General features: G+C 37.3%; 1 protein-coding gene across 1 annotated transcript in view; it reads left to right on the top strand.

The window, feature by feature from the left end:
• The window catches only part of ZFC3H1 (zinc finger C3H1-type containing), a 44,319-nt gene extending 27,704 nt beyond the window's left edge, over positions 1 to 16,615 (top strand). Inside the window, exons 21-35 of the mRNA XM_069857475.1 lie at positions 107 to 290; positions 2,181 to 2,367; positions 2,783 to 2,974; positions 4,899 to 5,136; positions 6,172 to 6,277; positions 6,355 to 6,553; positions 7,013 to 7,107; positions 8,086 to 8,196; positions 10,364 to 10,468; positions 10,563 to 10,728; positions 11,445 to 11,545; positions 12,689 to 12,790; positions 13,387 to 13,426; positions 15,580 to 15,642; positions 15,768 to 16,615. Coding sequence (XP_069713576.1) covers positions 107 to 290; positions 2,181 to 2,367; positions 2,783 to 2,974; positions 4,899 to 5,136; positions 6,172 to 6,277; positions 6,355 to 6,553; positions 7,013 to 7,107; positions 8,086 to 8,196; positions 10,364 to 10,468; positions 10,563 to 10,728; positions 11,445 to 11,545; positions 12,689 to 12,790; positions 13,387 to 13,426; positions 15,580 to 15,642; positions 15,768 to 15,905 — 2,027 coding nt within the window. The 3' untranslated portion in view covers positions 15,906 to 16,615. The remainder of the gene's footprint in view (positions 1 to 106; positions 291 to 2,180; positions 2,368 to 2,782; positions 2,975 to 4,898; positions 5,137 to 6,171; positions 6,278 to 6,354; positions 6,554 to 7,012; positions 7,108 to 8,085; positions 8,197 to 10,363; positions 10,469 to 10,562; positions 10,729 to 11,444; positions 11,546 to 12,688; positions 12,791 to 13,386; positions 13,427 to 15,579; positions 15,643 to 15,767) is intronic.
• Positions 16,616 to 19,553: the final 2,938 nt, after the last annotated feature.

The following is a 19,553-nucleotide window of genomic DNA, read 5'->3' as shown; positions in this document are numbered from 1 at the left end:
GGTCAATGGATATACTTGAACTACATAAAAACCACCCCTTGTGTGAGTTCTGATCTGAGAGGTTACTTCTGTTTTTAAAAGAAATATTTTTTTTTTTAATTTGCAGCCCATCCCACAGAACATAAAAAAAGAGTTCCAGCTCTCGATGCTGTGGTGACTCCAGATGATGTCCGGTATTTCACAAGTGAGACTGATGACATTGCTAACTTGGAGGCAAGCGTCCAAGAAAACCCCTGTGATGTACAGCTTTGGATTAAACTGGCATACAAATACTTGAATCAAAATGAAGGGTAAGTCTGTTACGTTTTTAGATTTGTTATTGTGCTTTGCCCATGCTGCTGTGATCAAGATTCCCTTCTGATCATAGAGAGCTTTCTTCAACAATCCATGCAAATTATTACTTAATTGTAGGTGAAGAATACATTATATTTCTTACTGTATGTAGTAGTATGTGATTAATAAGTTACACTGACAGTTTATATTTAGGTAGTTGATGGAAAATAGTGTGGAAAAAATAATAGTTTGTGTTTGAAAATTGTGCAGTCTGTAATGTATTCCCAAGTTTATGGTGGAATGTTGTACTTCTGCTGAAGTACTGGACCAGTGAACTTAAATCAGTTTCTCCTCTACAGAGTGAATGGTTGCAGTAATGTTTGAAATTGATTTCATTAGAAAACTTTCTTACAGGAACAGTTCTGCTATATGGTTTTATCCCTGTAGAAATGGTCTGGTTGAGTTCTTTGTTTCTTATTTTTTTAACTTCTGGATTTCTCTAGTTTCTGTTCCTTTTAAATTTATTTGGCAGGGTACCATGTTCTTACTTGCAGTTGGGTAACTTTGGTAGTTATGTCATGATGGTTTCATTCTAGGGATTGACTTCTGTTGTAATAGTGGAGTACTGGTTTAAGCAGCTGCAGCAGGGAAGGAAAGGGAAAGGAGAGCAGCAGCTCTCTTAAAGGACTTACGTAAACTGTGGGTAATGGAAAATGTAGCGAAAGATCAGTTTAGCTCTTTCGGTAGCTGCCTGAACACTGGGGGGTATAGAAACAAAAACCCCAAATACTCAAAGAAATATTACCAGCAAGTGGCAGGGTGAGAAGAGCACGCTTTGTAAAGACGATAGAAAACTTAATGGAAGAGAATGCATCCTTTTCTTGAAACCACCACCTCCCCCATTTCCCCCTGCCCCAGTACTGAAGAAACTCTGAATTATTCAGTAGGTGATAGTTGTGGTGGAAGGGGTTGGAAAGGCTTGGGACTTATATATGGTTAACACTACTAGTTTTGTTTTGGGACACGCATTTTTCCTTTTATGTGTCTGAATGTTTATGCAAACTAATTTCTAAAGATGCTTTCAGAGTAAGTGTTACCTTAGCTTTCTGTGGTTTTATAGAAGTTTATGAATTAAATCTCAGCTCTGTGGTTTGCAGTAATAGTCAGTTATTTGAGCTAGTCTTGTATTTACTAGTGTCATCTCATGATAGAATAGAATAGAATAACCAGGTTGGAAGAGACCCACCAGATCATCGAGTCCAACCATTCCTATCAAACACTAAACCATGCCCCTTAGCACCTCGTCCACCCGTGCCTTAAACACCTCCAGGGAAGGTGAATCAACCGCCTCCCTGGGCAGCCTGTTCCACTGCCCAATGACCCTTTCTGTGAAAAATTTAATGATAATTATCTCAAAGTAAAATCCCCTTTTTTTAATGGCTTTGGAGCAGTGAAAACCCGCATGACATGTGTAGAAACCCGAAGTAAAGGCTTATATTTGACAGTATGAAGTAAATTAAATATATAACAAATATTCTAAGTTATTAAGTTTTTGAAATTTCTACTTCAGTTTTTAAGTCCGTATAATGTAAATGCCATTATATGATTGCAGCATGAGAATTTTGCTTACAGATGAATCTTAACTGTTTTCAATTAAATTGAGCTCTTATTTGAATTGGCAGTACTTTCCTAGAGAACTTCTTTTCCACGCACTATAATTGCAAATAATAACCTTTAAAGGATGAAAACCGTCTCAAACGTTGAAACTTATATAGTAAAGGACAGCGCAAGTTAAAGACAACTACTGTCACTTCCATTGTAATTATAAGCATCACTTTTCACATTTGATATTTTTGTAAGTTGTAATGCTAATGGAGTTGATGTGAGTGCTTTTTCAATTTTTACAGTTCATCGTCCGAGTGTTTGGATTCTACTTTAAATGTTTTGGCACGAGCTCTTGAGAACAACAAAGAAAATCCTGAAGTTTGGTGTCATTACCTCCGGCTCTTCTCAAAAAGAGGAACCAAGGAGGAGATACAGGAAATGTGTGAAACAGCAGTGGAATATGCTTCCTCCTATCAAATTTGGTGGACAGTAAGTAAAATTTTTTTTTTACTTAATATGTATGAAATGTTCATGTAACTGTGTTTTCTCCTGTAGAAAACCAGTGTGTATGACAAGTGTGAAAGTTCTGTTTGCTAGATATTTGTAGAAATCATCACTTTTCTCCAGTAATAAGTCATTTAAAATCAAGATGTTACATTGCTTATTTTTTTGTTACTTGAACTTGCAAAATTTAACTTTGACTATTTGATCTTTAATATTTAAATAGTGTTTTTTGAGGTTTCATGTGAAGATTGGGTATGAGGGCGAGAAATGTAGTTTGTATGGTGGTGAAAAACCTCATTTGAAGTTTGTGATTAATGCAATTTTAAACTTTAACCTAGAAGCTTTACTGTAGTATTCCGATTATAATGATTCCTTATTAATATGAATTATTTCTCTTTAGTTTTTGAATTTGGAGAATTCCTTTGATGGAAAAGACTACGTATGTGGGAGGATGCTACAGTTCCTAATGGAAGTGACAGGCAGAGAAGAAAATCCGAATCTTGTGTCCTTTCAGCTGTTGGAGACTCTCCTTTATAGGGTTCACTTAAGCCTGTTTACAGGAAGACATCAGAATGCTCTTGTTCTGCTGCAGGTAACTTCCAGATTACTACCCCAGACTCTGCTAGTGCTAACTTGAAGAATAACTGTTCCTTCCTTTATTTACTGAAGGAGTTATCCTGGAGACTTCTGTTTAGAGGTATGATGCCATCGTAAAACTTCAATATAGCTCTGGGATTTTTGTTACTTATTTTGCTTGTGTAACTAATAGCCTAGACCACTGTGTCTCAAAACAATTCGCAGGGAATTGCTTTACTACTTAATTTCTGGTAAGCTGTAGAACACTTCTGCATTGAAGGGCCTATAAGTAGTGTCTTGCTTGAGGTACTCAAGTATTTATTGGTACAAAAATTATCAAACCCATAGTTCTTGTGAAGAACACAGTATCATGTTATCTAACAGTAATGCCCTACTCCAAATGTAAACTGTTCAATCAGACTTTCTTTATCCCATGAACTCGGAAGTCATGGAGTTATCACAGGGCTTTATTGTGACTGCAGAAAGAATTTAAGTCACTTACTGTTCTGTAGTCGATGGAATTGGTGTATGAAGGTGAGAAATCAAATACTAACTTTGGCTCTTGCTGTGAGAGCTGCTGTAGTTTCAACTGCAGTTTTTTCATTTCTACCGCCAGATGGCACCTGCTACTTGCTGAACCCTGAAATGTCTCAGTTGTGTGGTTTATGGTCATAATGCTTTTTTCTAGCTCGAGTTTAAATTGTGAAGTGTAATGCTGTGTTGACTTCCTCCAAAAGCCATTCTGTGCACAGCAGTACCAATAAATGTAACTCTGAATGTTTGACTGAATGAACAGCAAGAACAGAAGAAGAAAAACTCAGTTTGTGTCAAATTGACTTGCAAGTCCAGTGTATATGGAAGAATAACATAGGTTGCTTTCCCTTACCTTTCCCCAAAGCATCATCACAAAACGCAAACCTTTTTGTTTTATAGCCAACTGAAATGTGTAGTTGAAAAAAGAATGATTTGATGACAGATTAATTAACTGTATTTCAGAGAAGATAATTTCTAAGTGAATGCTACTTATGGCCAAGTAGCAGTGTGTCTCTTTGAAAACTAGAAAGTAAATTTTCTGGAGTAAATATTATGAAGGATGAATAAATGAAATGTTTTTGAAACTTCAGTTTTCACCTACTAGAGGACAAGTGTCCTGCTGAATTTTGCATAAATTATAAAGTACTTTCATTTTCTTCAAAGTGCATTCTTTCTACTGCATTTATTCAGAAAAATATTGGGACATCAGTGCCCATGAAATTCTGCTAGGAGCAGTCGTGCCTAGACTTTGTCTAAGTGCATGCTGTAATGATTTTTATTTGAGACCTGCCAATTTAGCTGGGCTGTTCTAGTTTTGCTTGTGACTGTTAGGAAAATTTGAAGTAGTATCCTTGTTTGCAGTAATGTTTCCAACAGATTTATTTTTTTTTTTAAACATTAACTATAGAGAAGTATTTTCAGTAGACCTGGATGGCTCTATCTTAGTAACTGTATGACTAGAACTTAATAAAATTAAAAAGGAAACAAAGAACCCCAAACTCACAAAACCCAGTAGGATATAGCAAGCTGAATTAAACTTGTGAACAAGTTGTCTCTAGAGCTAATCTGTTTTTTATATGCAAATGGAAGCAATTGTCACGGAAATTAAGCAGATAAATGGACACATGTTGGAGATGCACATTTTCAAAGTCTGTCTCTGTTCAGTTTTCAAAATAACAAAGTTCTGCATATAAACCTGTTAATAGGTATTATGCATATGATTTGAATACAGCTACACTTTCGCACAAGCCAAATATCATCTTGATTGATATCAATAATTAGTTCCCATCTTTTCTGTGGAAAAGATTTGGGAATATTAAAAATTATCCTTCCTGTTTCCTTTTTGCATTGTTAGATCTTAAAGATTTAATGGTTGAAATACTTTATATTTCTTTTAACTTTTACAGAATGCTTTAAAATCGACAAATGAAAAGATACTATTAGAACGCCTTACTGTAAGTGACCGTTGCTTGGCTTGGCTGGCTTACATACATCTAACTGAATTTGGCATTCTCCCAGTCAAGTTCTATGATCCATCTAATGCAAGTCCTTCAAGGATCGTGAACAAAGAGCCGTTCTTAATGCCATGGCAAACAGTTCAGGATGTGAAGACTGATCCTGATATGCTGTTAGCTATGTTTGAAGGTAAGATTAAGGAGGTAGACTACATAATACATTGCTCACTTGTTTATAAATAAAGAAATATTATCCAACTTTTGGAATTTCAAGGTAGTGCATTACTCCTGATGACTGTGTTAAGCCATTGGGATTAATCCAGTGAGTATTTCATCTTGATTTGAATAGAGCAATGAGCAAAGTCCATGTTCTCAGGTACTTAACGCACATGCATTGAGGTTTTTCACGTGTGGTACAAAACCGTAACTTTATCTTGATAGGATATAATAGTTTAGAGAAGAAGACCAGTGGTTTGTGACAGTCTGATATTGCTAGTTTCTAGGGGCTTATGCAAGCATAAAGCCAAGCTTCTGTTGTTCTTCTCTCTTGCCTTTCCTCCCCTCAATGGAATATGTGAATAATTTTTTTAAAAGATGCAAAATGAAGATACTAGGAGTTCTTGACTTGTGATGCTGCCAAAGGTAGACTTTACAGTAGCATCATATAAATGTCAGTATATAGCTTGTTAGGCAGCAGCAATATTGCATTGCCACTCAGAATCTCTGTGCTGCAGATGGTAATGCAGTGTGGAAATACTCAGGGGTAGGTTGTGTAGCTCAACTGTGAGAGTGAAGGCAGTCTTACCTGTGATAATGAGGTGTCTTATTGGGTAGTTTGTTAGTATGCTAAGAAGAAAAATATCTGATATTAGCTTTTGTTTCAGTAGCTTTTAGCAATTGTGCTGGAAACCCCAGAGTCTAGATTTAAATATAGTAACATACTGCTAAGTGTAGCGTGGCTTTCAAATTTCACTAGTAAGATGTTTCCTGGTCTTTAAATGAATGAGAAAGGTTACTTTTGAAATATTGCGTGGTGTTAAGGAAGCTTTTCCAAGATGGACATCTTCCTGTTCTTGATACCTTGCGAAAGCAGCATGCTCATAAATATCTTTCCACCCTTACATATTTTCACTTTGTTAAATGGGACTTTAATTATATTAAGGCTTAAAATAACTTTCACATTGCTTGAAATCTAAAGGCTTGATTTTATGCTTTTATTTTGAAGATGCAGTGAAAACATGTACTGATGAAAGCCTTGAGGCTGACAAAAGAGTAGCTATCTGCTTTCCTCTCTACAGAAACATGATAGCTTTGCTGAAACTTCTTGAAAGGTAAGTTCCTTCAAGACGCTTTTGATTGGAGTATTATGCTGTGCTTTTTTGAAAACTTACCTCTACTTTTCTTTAAGGTGGGAATCTGCTGCAGAAACTTGCAGGTCTTTATTGGAGCTTTCGCCTAACAACTGCCAGCTCTTGGAGAGTTTGGCCACCTTGTATTTGCAGATGGAGCAGAGTGACAGTGCCTACAAAGTGTGGATTGGAGCATTTGAGAAGAATCCTCAGAACGCAGAAATTTTTTATCACTTGTGTAAATTCCTTGTTTCACAGGTAATACTGCACTCCAAACCTCATTTTGTTGATCTGCTGGCTTTATAAAATTTGGGGTTTGTGTGTGACTTCAAACACTTATAGAAGTGATTAGTTGTCGTAATATTTTTTGTAATGTCTATTTCACCTTTATATAGAAGGGAAAAAGAGAATTGGCCAGATTAGGGACATGATGAAAGATAATCAACGGCATTACATAAAATCATGAATTCATAGGTCAGATTAATAGCCTTACACAAGAATAAATGTTAACAGTAAACCCTGTAGTGTTTTCAACCTTTTTCTGCTACCTGCTGACTGACCCAGTTTGATTTCATTCTTAAGAGAGTGAAGATAATGGAGCATAGCAGAGACAGACACACTACTTGTTATTTATTATGCTTGAGTTGTTCTTGTCATTTTCAGGCTGATGTCTGATCATTATTTTTTTTATTTTTAAAAAATAAAACCCTGAAACAGGAAAGATCAAGCAGTATTCTTCCTCTGTTGCAAGACTTTGTGGCCGCTTTCTTTGAGAATACATGCCAAGAGCACAGTCCCATGGATCTCTTAAGGTACACTTAGGATTTTTTTCTTTCTATTAAATTTCAGTAATATTGACATTTTCATGAAAAACAAAACAGTCTAGAAATTTTAACCTTCTCTATTATTATCTTGGCATGTTTGTCTAAAGCTTGTGTGAATTATGGTTTGGTAATTTTGAAGTGCTATACTTGTTCTTTGTGTATATACACTGAACTGTAAAACAGCAAGCATTTAAAGATGGAACAGCTAGCAAGTTTGATGTCTGGATTTGGGGAATGGAAATCAGTTATACGTATGCCAGGCTTGGTTGGTGGGTTTGTTGTTTGCTTGATTTTGGTTTGGTCCCTCCCCCTGCCCCACCAAAGCTAGGAGCTTAAAATTGCATACCTGAATTTAGGCACTTGCACAAGGCCTTGATCCAGAGGTTCAGCATGCTATTAATCAGCAGACTGCTGTTGCTGAAAAGACACAGGTTTGTATGTAGTCTGTTGCTTTTCTTAAGTTTTAGCACCTGATTGAGAGACTTATTGGAGTTTTGAAATATGCAAGTGCCCTATAGTCAAAATAGACATCTCTGAAGGCTTTCAAAGGAAGACTTTCTATGGTAAAGCTAATAATGCAGATGAGAATTTGAAATGTTTTTATCTCCAAGTTAGGTGTTAGATTTTATTCCTGCTTATGTTTGTATGTATTAAATTTCATCTCACTGTAGATAGGTGATCATAGATTACTTGATGTATTTTTTTTTGGAGACGGTGGCAGAGTCTGAAATACAAAGCTAAATGTTCCTTTACATATAACGAGGGAATAAATGCTTTCTGTATAAACTATTTCAGTATTTCTGTGTAATGCTTTCTGTACGAATTGTATCTTGAGTTAAGCCAAAATTTAGGAAAAGTGCATCTTTTTTAAGAGGTCACACGAACTAGATTTTGGAACTTTTATGCCCACATAGGACTCTCATGTAGAGGCATCTTTTCATTTACTACTACTTTTTTCTCTTGCAGATACCTCTTGAATTTTCCAATGCCAATTGAATTTACATCACCCCTCTACAAAGAACACCTTACAGATGATGTTGTAAACCAGCAAATTCCATATCTATGGCAGATCTACTGGTGAGACTTTAGATCTAAAGTGTTACTGAGAATTATCTATTGGGTCTGAGTAAATTGTATTTTCAAAAGTAGGACATTCCTTATTTGCCTACGGGTGTGTCATTTGGGGTTCTTTCAATAAATGATCTTAGAGAGCCTACCTGCTTGCTGCACAACAGACAGTTTTGTGAATTGCATGTCAACCGAAATTCTCCACTTGAGAAATCTTTCAGAAATTTTGCCCTCTGGGAACAGTTACAGGTGACAAAATGACATTTTCTATTAGGTTTTTTTTAGGTTGCTACTGCTAGTAGTGGTCTTTTGTCTGACGTTCAGTTGTCTCCCTTTTATTTTATGGTCATTTCCCCACTGTGTTTAACTTTGTTTAGCTCTGATCTGCCCACCTTCCTTGACTCACTGTTTCAGCTGTTTATGGAGCTACTATCAACAAGCTGTAAAAGCTGGAACTAGCCACAGATGCCCCTCTGTAGCAAAGTTAATGCAGCAAAGTAACCTTTTCCTCTGCAAGAGACTGCAAAGGTGACAGATCTTTGTCATGTATACACAATTTGGTTTTTGTTTCTTCCACCATTGTTTTTGATTGCAGCAGTATCCAGGGTTGGTAAGGACCAATGTATTAGCTGTCAATTACTAGTGTGACTGTGGCTACTGAGATGTTGCCCTGGGCTCTTCAAGAACCTTACCGCTCCATGGTCTAGATTTGTCCATCTTCAAGTAGCTATTTGGCCTTTCAGATAATAAAGGGACAGAGATGATAATGCTTCAGATACTGAATCAGGGTTCCTCAGAACTCAACAGTGTTGTTTGTAGTTTTTGAATGGTGGTCATATTGATGAACAGGTAAAATGTATGGTTTTCAGGAGAATTTATATAAGATTTAGATTAAGTTATCTTAATGTTTTATTTTGATATTGGCCATTAATACCAATTTAAATTAATTTTTTTTTTTAGAAAATACTTAGGTCTTCACAAGTTCAAATTTAAGTTTGTTACTTGCAAAGTAGAAACTTTTTGTTAAAAAGATACTTCAGGTCACTGTTTTGTTGTTAGGGTCCTTAACTCAACCTGAGATGCTCCTGTATAGCACCTGCTTCTAAGAGGAAAATTATTTCTCTTTAAATAAGTGCCTAAGTTACTTTCCGAGCTAATAGTGTTTCTGTGATTGAGTTTTGCTGCAATAAGCACTTAGGTATTTGGGCCTGTGTATCTATCTTTCCCTTTTTCAGGTACAGAGAACAAATGACCCAAAAGTTCACTTTTACCCAGTGAAGATTGAGATCAGCAAAGCTCAAGGATGTTTTACTAGGAAAGATCAGTGTGTGTGTATCTACATACCTGTATGTGTGTACGCAAACATGCACATACTTTTTACAGTAGCAAATTCCTGGTTTAGTTTGTAGTTCTTGGGGAAAGCAGGAGCAGAATCAGTCACTCTGATTTGCCCTAGTTAGGAGAGTTACGTGGCAGAATAGTACTGTCAGCTTTATTTTATTTTGTGTTTCTGTAGTCATTGTCTTCATGAGTGGGTTTTTTTTTTTCCTCTTATGACTTAAAATTCTTATCTTTTTTTAACTTTGCAATAAGGATTGTTCACTTGGTCTCGGTCAAAAAGTGTGTCTACTGTCTTTGAGGTCTGGTATATTGGTCTGACCATGTGTTTCTTTGAGGAGCTGTAGAAGGGATTTTTTTTCCTGACATGATCACCATATTTCTACCCTAGATCTCTAGCGGTATTTGTTTTGGAGCACTAATTTTGTTGCCACAGTGTGATACCATTTCTCAAATGGTTTTAATCCAACTTTGAAATTCTGTTATTCTGGAGCTTTCTAAATGTGGATGCTCAAGACTTGCCTCCATTCTGTAGCAGTCAGATCATCCCTATTATAAGGATTATTAAGTGTACTTTATAGAGTAGAAGACAGTAATACTTCATTCCTATTTCAGTGAAAAGCCACATTTTGAACTGTGTGGTTTCTGTGTTTTTCTGCGGTTGAGAAATATCCATTTTAGTAAGTTGACTGATAAAGTAGTCCATAACGCTGCTAAACTGAAAACACTGTTTTTTCTTGCATCTCTGAATGGGCAGTTCTTCATTGTTTCCTACACTTAATACGTAATAACATGCACTGTTTGACATTCAACACTTTTTAACTTTTAATATAAACAGTTTGTGCCAGTCTCTTCATGCGAGTGTTGGTGAAGCACTGGATGCTTATGAAGCAGCTCTGGGGGCAGTGATGCAGCAGGAAACTGTACAGAACATCTGGCTGGAGTAAGTTCTTAAGAGAGGGAAGCAAATTAATCTCAAAACTATTCAGTGAAGGCCATCGGAACCATCTTTTTTCTTCTGTTTTTTTTTCTTCCAGTTACCTTGTTTTTATCAATAGCAAAGTTGTCGGATCCAATAACAAAGTTCAAGAATTCAAGCTTTTTACTGACCTAGTGAACAGATGTCTGGTTACAGTCCCCACACGATACCCGATTCCTTTTAGTACTGCTGATTATTGGACCAATTATGAGTTTCATAATAAGGTAAAAATGTATATGGACAGCTTTAGTTAAACAAGCGACTGACCTTTTATCAGGTACCTGTAGTTTACTACTTCAGATGCAGTTTCAGTAGTATATGAATGCTACAAGCAGGAATCGGTAAAAAAGAAAGAAGTATCTGAGAAGAGTAGTGTTCTGAGTAGAAGCCTCTCTAACAGTGACCTTTTGGTGTGAAAGGCACTGAGAGTATTTATTATGGTATGCTTCAGTACTGTGAATACACCATCTAATGACAAACTATTCTTTCCTAGAGAAAAGAGAAAATGTGTAAGGGAGGGAGGAGGTGGTTGAGCAAGAGGGGGTCTGGAGAGCTGTAGCAGATGGAAACAGTATTGCAGCTGTCACTTTTGATCATAGAAATTACAGTGGTTAAGAAACAGAAGTAATAAAGTAGGAGTAAATTCAAGTTGAGCACTTAGACAGAATAAAACATAGAAATCCTGGGCCCCCTCTTGCTAACATCCAGCACATTTCTCTCTACTTCCTAAATGCAAGTTAGGACTGAAATATGTGGTGTTAGCAACTTGACAGTATACAAATTGATTTCTGTACCCTTAAGGTATAAATTTGTAGTTGATGATAAGATCTGTAGGTGGCAGCTCACTTTAGTCATAATGTTCATAGTTTGTCATTCCGTTATTCTTAGCAAAATCAAACAGCTATAAAGTGGATTAATGTTTATAATTCGAATTCTACAGGTAATTCTTTTTTATTTGAGCTGCATTCCAAAATCTCAGCATTCCAAAACCTTGGAACGGTTTTGTTCTACTATGCCTGCTAATCCTGGACTTGCACTGAGGTATGTAAAAACTTTTCTAATGAATGGAGACTACTGGGTTGTTTTTTTTTTTTTTTTGTTCAAGACGTGCATGATTTGCTTTCTGCTACACAAGTAACTCTTCCTCTATTATTGCACATTGCTTGAGGCATGTTGTGCCTTCCAAGCTTTCTTGTATTTGATGTTTTTATTCTGTTCTCTCTACAGAAAGGTTATATTATAGCAATTAACTCTGCACTGTGCACAATCAGTACAAATGGTCAAAATTTCAAGTGTGTAGAGAAATGTCAGATATGTTAAAATCTTGTTGTGACTTAATGATTCTATGATTAACGGTATAATTGCAACACAAAGCAGATAAAACTGGGTGCACCATGCTAGCTTAAGGCTTAACTTGACATTTATTTAGCAAAGATAAACCATTCTTACTTTAAAAAAAATCATATGGGAAACTAAAGTAGTTAGTATAAGCATCACACTGATTCTTGCTTGAACGTTATTTCAAAATGTACTCTTCCAGGATTTGAGAGCCCATGTCTTGTAGCAGACTCAGCTGCAGTGAACTCATGAACACTTGATTGAATAATTTTGAGAAGTCTCCAGGCACTTACTGTTAGTCATCAACAGTGACCCCAAACTAAGACTTTGAATAAGTGTGTGTGTATGGCTGGGGGTGTGGGGAGGCTGATGCACCTGCCTTTGGCACTTCAAGGTTGCATTGGTTGTGTTTTAAACCAAGTTACGATTTTGTCTAGATGGGACTTTGTTAGACAGTGTTAGTACTACATGAAATGGGTGAGCAGAACTGACTGAAGAGTTTATCTCCTAGCCACATGACTATAAATCTAATTAGCCCCCTTCTGAACATACAGTTACTTTGTGCATGCTACAAATGGATATTGTAATGTGCCGAGAACAAATTGCCTCTCTGATTTTGCACTTCGTTATTTTCTGGAAATGTATCTCAACTTTTTTTTGTTGTATTTTTGTTCTGAGAGCATGTTTAGTCAATATTGTACATGGTGGCTTGCATATTTTTCCTACTAGCAACTCTTCGCTTAGGTTGGGTATGATACGTTTTGTGTAATGCCTTTGTATCTTTGGATTGCTTTTCTGTTCCTAGTGATTAGAGCAGTGTTCCTTTCTCATGAATGCCTTTTACAGACTGCTTCTGCGATACTGGGAGGAGAGCAATGTTCAAATTCTGAAACTGCAAGCCAAGATGTTTACATATAATATCCCAACATGCCTGGCCATCTGGAAAATGTAATGCAACAGTCATACATCTGTTTTCATAGATATTGCTTTTGTTTATAAGGTTTACAGCACAAAGGTAAATCTGAAATGTCCTTCCAGTTGGGGCTTGTACTGGAAGTTTCTCTTTCATTAGCTTATTATTTAAACAGGAATTGTTGGTTGCAACAGGCAGAGGTACTGTTACTTCTTTAAAATGAGAAATAGAATTTCCCTCTTGGGGAAAACTATGTAGATAGATATTATGCAGATGAATATAAACAATGTGTTTACAAGTTGCCTTTTTAATTCATCTATTGACTTCTGTCTCCCCCTCTCTACCCTCCCCTTTATATATCACAATAGCAGTATTCTCCATTATCCAGTGATGCTGAACTGATCTTTTTCTTCAGTGTTTGTTCATAATGGGGAACCACTGAAATGTCTTGCTCATGTAAGGTTGTTTCTAAAAAATGGCTATTTTTCTTTTCACTGTAGATTAACATCATTGGAAATTAGTCAATTTCTTCTCAAGGAATCTGTAATTCCATTCCACATTCAGTATTCTGCCACTAATGGCTTTTTAAATCATTCAAGAATAAATATTTTTATATATTTCTTTTCCTCAGAGCCATTGCTGCCGAGTGCTTTCTAATGGGACAAAGAGAAGTAAGTCATCACAGCTTACAAAAATGAGTAATTATAAACTTCTGTAAAACTCTTTATACCTTGGCTTTATCGAAAGCAATCATTATCTTGTAAACCCAGGATTTCTAGATAGATGAAATTATATGTGTATAAACAAACACTGAAGCTTTCGCTCAAGTGTGAGAAATACGTTTGGCAGTCGGGGTAGAATGGATTAAGTCATAAGTATTTGCACATGCTGTTTGTGTGTGTCTTTCCCTTATTAGGGGGGGCTGTATTCTTCTGACACTTTGTTTGGGTGTTTGGTTTTTTTTTGTTTGGTTGGTTTTTTTCCCTAAGCTATAGAGGAGAATTGCTAGTGCTCAAAATGCAGTAGAGAGAAGGGAGGATTGTTGTGCTGAAGATGCTAGCAACTATCTAACTATATACAAGTAGTAGGAAGGGTGGCTCTGCCAAACCAGTTTATGTAGAGAGTTCAGGTAGTTCCTGACCACACCAAAGACATCAGTTCTTTCTCTCCAAAAATAACAAGTTTACCATTGGTACTTTGAGGAGGGAATTTTATCACACTGTATACAAATACAATCGGTTTTTGGCACAGCAATAGTCACTTTTCAGTTGAAACAGAATGGATCATCCTGGTATTGTTGCTGTCACCTTCAAAATATTATTCTGCCTGTGGGAAGATACTGTGTATTGAGGGGATTGTGAGGCCCTGGGTTTGTGACTCACCACTTGTTAGTGGTGGTTTTGATTGGTGTTTTCTGTATCTTATTTTGACATGTTTGGAGTGGCTGATTCTCAGCATCCTTTTTTTCTGTCAGTAGTCTCTTTGAAAAAGTATTAAAACTTTAACTGATCCATAATGGGTAGCACGGCTATTGTTGGACTCCCATATGAAATCTTCTCTTTCTGTTTTTTTATTGTCTCCTAGAATGTTTAAAAAGAACACTCCCCAAGCAGACAGTTATTTTGTTTGTGAGATCAAATAGTTCAAAGTCAGGAGATATCAAAGGAATGGTTGACTATTCAACCTTAATTCTGTCTCTGTGATGATGATCTGATGTAATCTGTAATTAGTCACAGATCCCTGCTTCAGACATTGTATTAGATGGACTACATTTTAAGGCACTGCCTATAGTGAGACTGCTGGCTTAAAAGATCCCTGCTTTGCTTCATTAGAAAGTTGGAAAATATATTTCAAATCAGTCAAAAAGAGAGTCCTTAAAGGAAACTAACCAATTAGAATGAAGGCACATGTAAAAAATTGTAGCTGGATTACACCCAGAAGAAATATTGTCGTTTTCATCTGCAACCACCTGATTAACTGTATGGTGTGGAGTAAAATCAGTTCATTAGGCACACACAGTACAGTTGGGATTTTTTGGAAGGGGTTTAGTTTGGGATGTGTGTTTACAACTGTGTACCCAAATCAGTGACTGTTCCGGATAACTGGATTTTCTAGAAAACAAGATAGGGTATTGCTTTAAAAGTGAACTGTGATTCAGATTCTGTATTTCCTGTTCCTGGAACACCCATTCTTCGTTCCTTTCAGCAGGTCATGTAAAGCTTTGCTAGAAGAATATAAAAATGGCTATGAGTCTTTAAAAGTCCAACAAATACCTCCCCTAATGACTCTACAATTAAAGCTGGCTCTTTAGATACCAGTACTTGAAGGAGATATGAGTAAATATTTGCATTAAACATTTTGGCCCTCAATTTCCAACCATAAAGTAGTAAACCCATTTTTGTCTTCAGAGTTACAAAGACATACTGGTTGTTAAAGCACAGATAGATGCTGAAGGAAAAAAAAAGCCTGTAAAACAGTTATTTCCTTTACAGGATTGGTATGGTATTCAATAAGCAAGACCTTGATACTACATATTAAGCAGTGAAAGAGAAATACTCAGTAAGCTGCTTCATTCCTTGAGTGTGCAATGAATGAGGCAAGAGATTTGTGAAGAAAAATTGACTGTCCTCATGTAATTAATCATGTGCATACAAGGGTCAGACATAAACTTGCCTTTGCTTTTAGTAGCAAGTCAATGCTTGACTTAAAAACTTCTTTACAAACAGTTTTAAAAAATTATTTGAAGATATTTTTGTGCTTCAAATCACTCATTTTTTAGTGCACAAAATTGTGCTGTTTTTTAATACTTGTTTTTATTTTACAGGTCCATCATTTATATCAGAGAGCCCTTCAGAAGTTACCTCTATGTGCATCACTGTGGAAAGATGTAATGTTTTCTCCTTATGATTCAGTTTGAGGTTTCATATAAATTTTCTGCATATCCCATATCCATAGATGTGGTGATGCTCAAGCTCTGGCTAAATCTTATGTCTGCTTCCCCATCTCTTACAGCAACTCTTGTTTGAAGCATCAGGAGGAGGTAAAACTGATAACCTGAGAAAACTAGTTTCCAAGTGCCAAGAGGTTGGAGTCAGCCTAGATGAGCTTTTAAATTTAAACACTTACAGAACAGAAAGCAAGAATCACTGAACGCTGGGTGCGGTCAGCCGTAAGTCGTATTAAATGCCAAAATCAATTGAATGATTCTTCAGGCTGATCCATGCATAAGATCTGTGTAAGGCAGATGAGTATTGCTGAGCATATCAAGTCTTCAGTCTGCTTTCCTTGAACCTGGAAGCAATTAACATGACCCTGCTATGGAAAAATGAACTCCCTGTCTGGCCTTGCTTCTGGGCCCTGCCTGAATCTCATAACGTCATGTACGTAAGTATAGTTAATCAAAATGACAGACATTATTTTTTTATATTTTCTTTTTATTTTCTGTTTTCTTTGTTTTGGTGTTCCTGATTGACTTGACACTCTCGCTGATGCCTGAGAGATATGTGTTTGGGATTAATTTACTGGGCTGTGTTTACAGTAAAAAGCAAGTAGTCCATTGTGGGTTTTTCCTTTTTTAAACCTTTTTTGAGACTTTTTCATTACAGGATTTAAAACAAAAGCAGCCGCTCTTAAGGAAAGTGTAACTGCCGTGGCCACAAGTATGCATCTTGCACTTGAAGGCTCTAAGAGGGTTGCTTACTGCCCTTTTCTGCATTGGACTCACGGCAGAGACTATTAAACTTGAAGATTAAAGAAACTATTGCAAATGCCAGTGCATCAGAACCTAAGAGTGGTCAATTATGTGCAATTTTTTTGTAAAGAAATTTTAATTTATAATAAAGTTTAACAGTTTAAAGAAAGCTACTATTGATCTGTTTTGTATTGGTACTGCCTTGTACTATTACAGGTATTCCTACAGACATTTTCAATACAAGCTAACCTACAAAAATAATCTGTTGTCTTCTGTGGTTTTGATCAAGAGGTAGGGGAATATGATTGAGCTCCCTATTGTGGATGCAGAAATAACTACATCTCTAAGGGGTTTTCCTCCTCTCTTGTTAGGCACACAGATGTTTGTCCCATAACAACTCTTCCTCTCAAAAATACCACATCAGTAATGGAACGTACATTTTATTCTTTGATCTTTTCACCTTTAATGAAATGAGGCGTGCTTTCCGAAGTGTCTACCTCTACATTCCAGAGAGCTACTGTACTAGTGATGGGGCTGTTCACATCAGATTCTCTTTCCACCCATTTTTTCCGTCTGTGTCAAATCATATAAAAAGTTGGTTGTAGGTAGGACCTTTCAAATAGGTGATTTGTGAAGATACCATGAATCATGGAATTGTAGAATGGTTTGGATTGGAAGGGACCTTAAGGATTATCCAGTTCCAGCCCCCCTACCACACCCCCACGCCTTCCACTAGACCAGGTTGCTTAAGGCCCTGTTCAACCTGGCCTTGAACACTTGCAGCGAGGGGCCATCCACAACTGCTCTGGGCAATGTCTCACTGCCCTCATAGTGAAGAGACTTTTTTTTTTCCTTATCTAATCAGTATCTACCCACTTTTCAGCCTTTCTTCCTCATGCTGTCACTACATGTCCTTGTAAAAAGTTCCTTTCAGTTTCCTTGTTGGTTCCCTTTAGGTACTGTAGTAAGGCTGCTCTAAGGTATCCCTGGAGCCTTCTCCAACATGAACACCCGCAACCCTCTCAAATTGCCTTCATATGGGAGGTTCTCCATTGCTCTGATCATTTTTGTGGCCCTCTTCTTGACCCCCTCCAACAAGTCAATGTCCTCCCTGTGCTGAGGTCCCAGTACTGCATGTGGTGTCTCAGGAGACTGGGGTAGAGTGGCAGAATCGTGTCCCTTGACCTGCTGCCCCTGCCTCACTTGATGCAGGCTAGGATATGGTTGGCTGGCTGAGTAGTGAGTTTTTCATCCACCAGTACTGCCCAGTCCTAGGCAGGGCTGCTCTTGCTGTTTTCATTCCCCCAGTCTGTACTGACTATAGGCACAGCCCCAGCCCAGCACCACCCAGCTTGGTGGTACTGGCAGACTTACCGAGGGTGCACTTGATCCCACTCCTTGTCTTCAACAAAGGTGTTAACACCAGTCCCAATACCAACCCCTGAGGAATGCCACTTGTTAGTGGTCTCCACTCAGAGATTGAGCTGTTGCCTACAACTGTTTGAGTGTGACCATCCAGCCAATTTCTTATTCCTTGCACATACCATCCATTAAATCATGGTCTCTCCAATTTATAGACAAGGATGATGTGTGGGGCAGTGTCGAACGCTTTGCACAAGTCTAGGTACACAATGTCAGTTGATTGTGAATGAGTGGTCTTCGCGGCTGAGTGGTTTGTGACACAAAACTTCCAGTGTTTTCAAAAACACTTTATCTGATATTACACATAAAGCAGCTCTCAAAGGAGAGAGAAGTGGGAAATCCAGGCTTTCATCCAGGTGCACGGAGCATGATTCTCCACCTTAAATCCCTTTAGATAACTCATTTAAGCGTGAATTATATGTAAAACTTCAAATGCCCATTTTAATGGCCAGAACTTGCTGCAGACTACACAACCCCACTTGGAAAAGCTGGCTCTAGCCCGTTCTTCGTGATCATAGAGTGGTATCTTGATTTCTTCAAACTTTTTAGGTGGTACAGCTCACAAAGAAAGGGGCATGGACTACAAAAGTGCAGTATTTAATTATTATATTAAAAACTACTTCAAGTATGCTAAGTGCTGGCTTACACACATCACTCAAATATTTTTCAAAACTTTTCTTCACAGCTTTGCTGATAACTGGTTGGTAATTGTTTGCAGCAACACCTGAACGCCTGCAGTATTGACCCTGGTATGATACCATTTAGCCTATTCTGTTACAAATAGAAAAGCTTAAGAATGTCAAGAGTTACAGCACTTTTCATGTTGTCTTGATACATTCCCTAGCTTAGGCTTGTTTTCTATTTCAGTCTGTTACTTTTTAACCTTTCATAGCATCATAGAATCACCAGGTTGGAAAAGACCCACCAGATCATCGAGTCCAACCATTTCGTGCCTGGCTGTACAGTGACTTTGTAATGAAAGGTCTAGGGTCTCTTTCTAAGGAGCCCTTAAGACTGAAATGTTCGTCGAGGATTAATCCTAGGTACTCTACCTTAATGGCTTGTCACATAGTTGGAGATAAGGGAAAGGGGAACCAAACCCCCACACTGTTCTGTCTCCCATTGGCCTTAATCCATATCATTTAAATTAAAACACTACCACTTTATATGTGGCCTTTTGATCCTATTTTGCTTGGCTTAATGGTATGTGAAAGTGGCACATGATAATTGGGATTGTTCATTTTGAAGATGGAATGAAGAGGTATGAGGAAGCTGTATATTTTTTTGAGCAACTCAAGTTTTTGTGGGGTTTTTTATTTTTTTTTTTTCTAACCAAGCAAGAAATAAAATGCGCTGCTCAGTAATAGGGAACTGCCCAGAAGGGTTCAGTGCTTCCCCAGGCCTGCAGTTACTGTTGAATCCTTTCCATGCTCTGGTATCCTGGTAGTTACAAAAATGTTATGTTTAAGAAACCAGCTAGATACTTTATTTCTGTCATTTGCAAAACTTCATTAATTCATCACTGGGGACGATGAAATTTAACCAGGGATATTAAATTAATCCATATACTAGTCTTTTAAATTCGTGATCTCTCCTGAGGTCTTCTGTTCTACAAGAAATAAATTTCAGATAATAGGTAGTAGTGGTGAACAACTAGGAAGAAAGGATAACTCCAGCTAATCAGG

Source organism: Phaenicophaeus curvirostris, chromosome 1 (genome assembly GCF_032191515.1).
Source record: "Phaenicophaeus curvirostris isolate KB17595 chromosome 1, BPBGC_Pcur_1.0, whole genome shotgun sequence".
NCBI classification, from domain to species: Eukaryota; Metazoa; Chordata; class Aves; order Cuculiformes; family Cuculidae; genus Phaenicophaeus; species Phaenicophaeus curvirostris.
The sequence above is the reverse complement of the archived record's forward strand: the minus strand, read 5'-3'. Positions and strand labels throughout refer to the sequence as shown.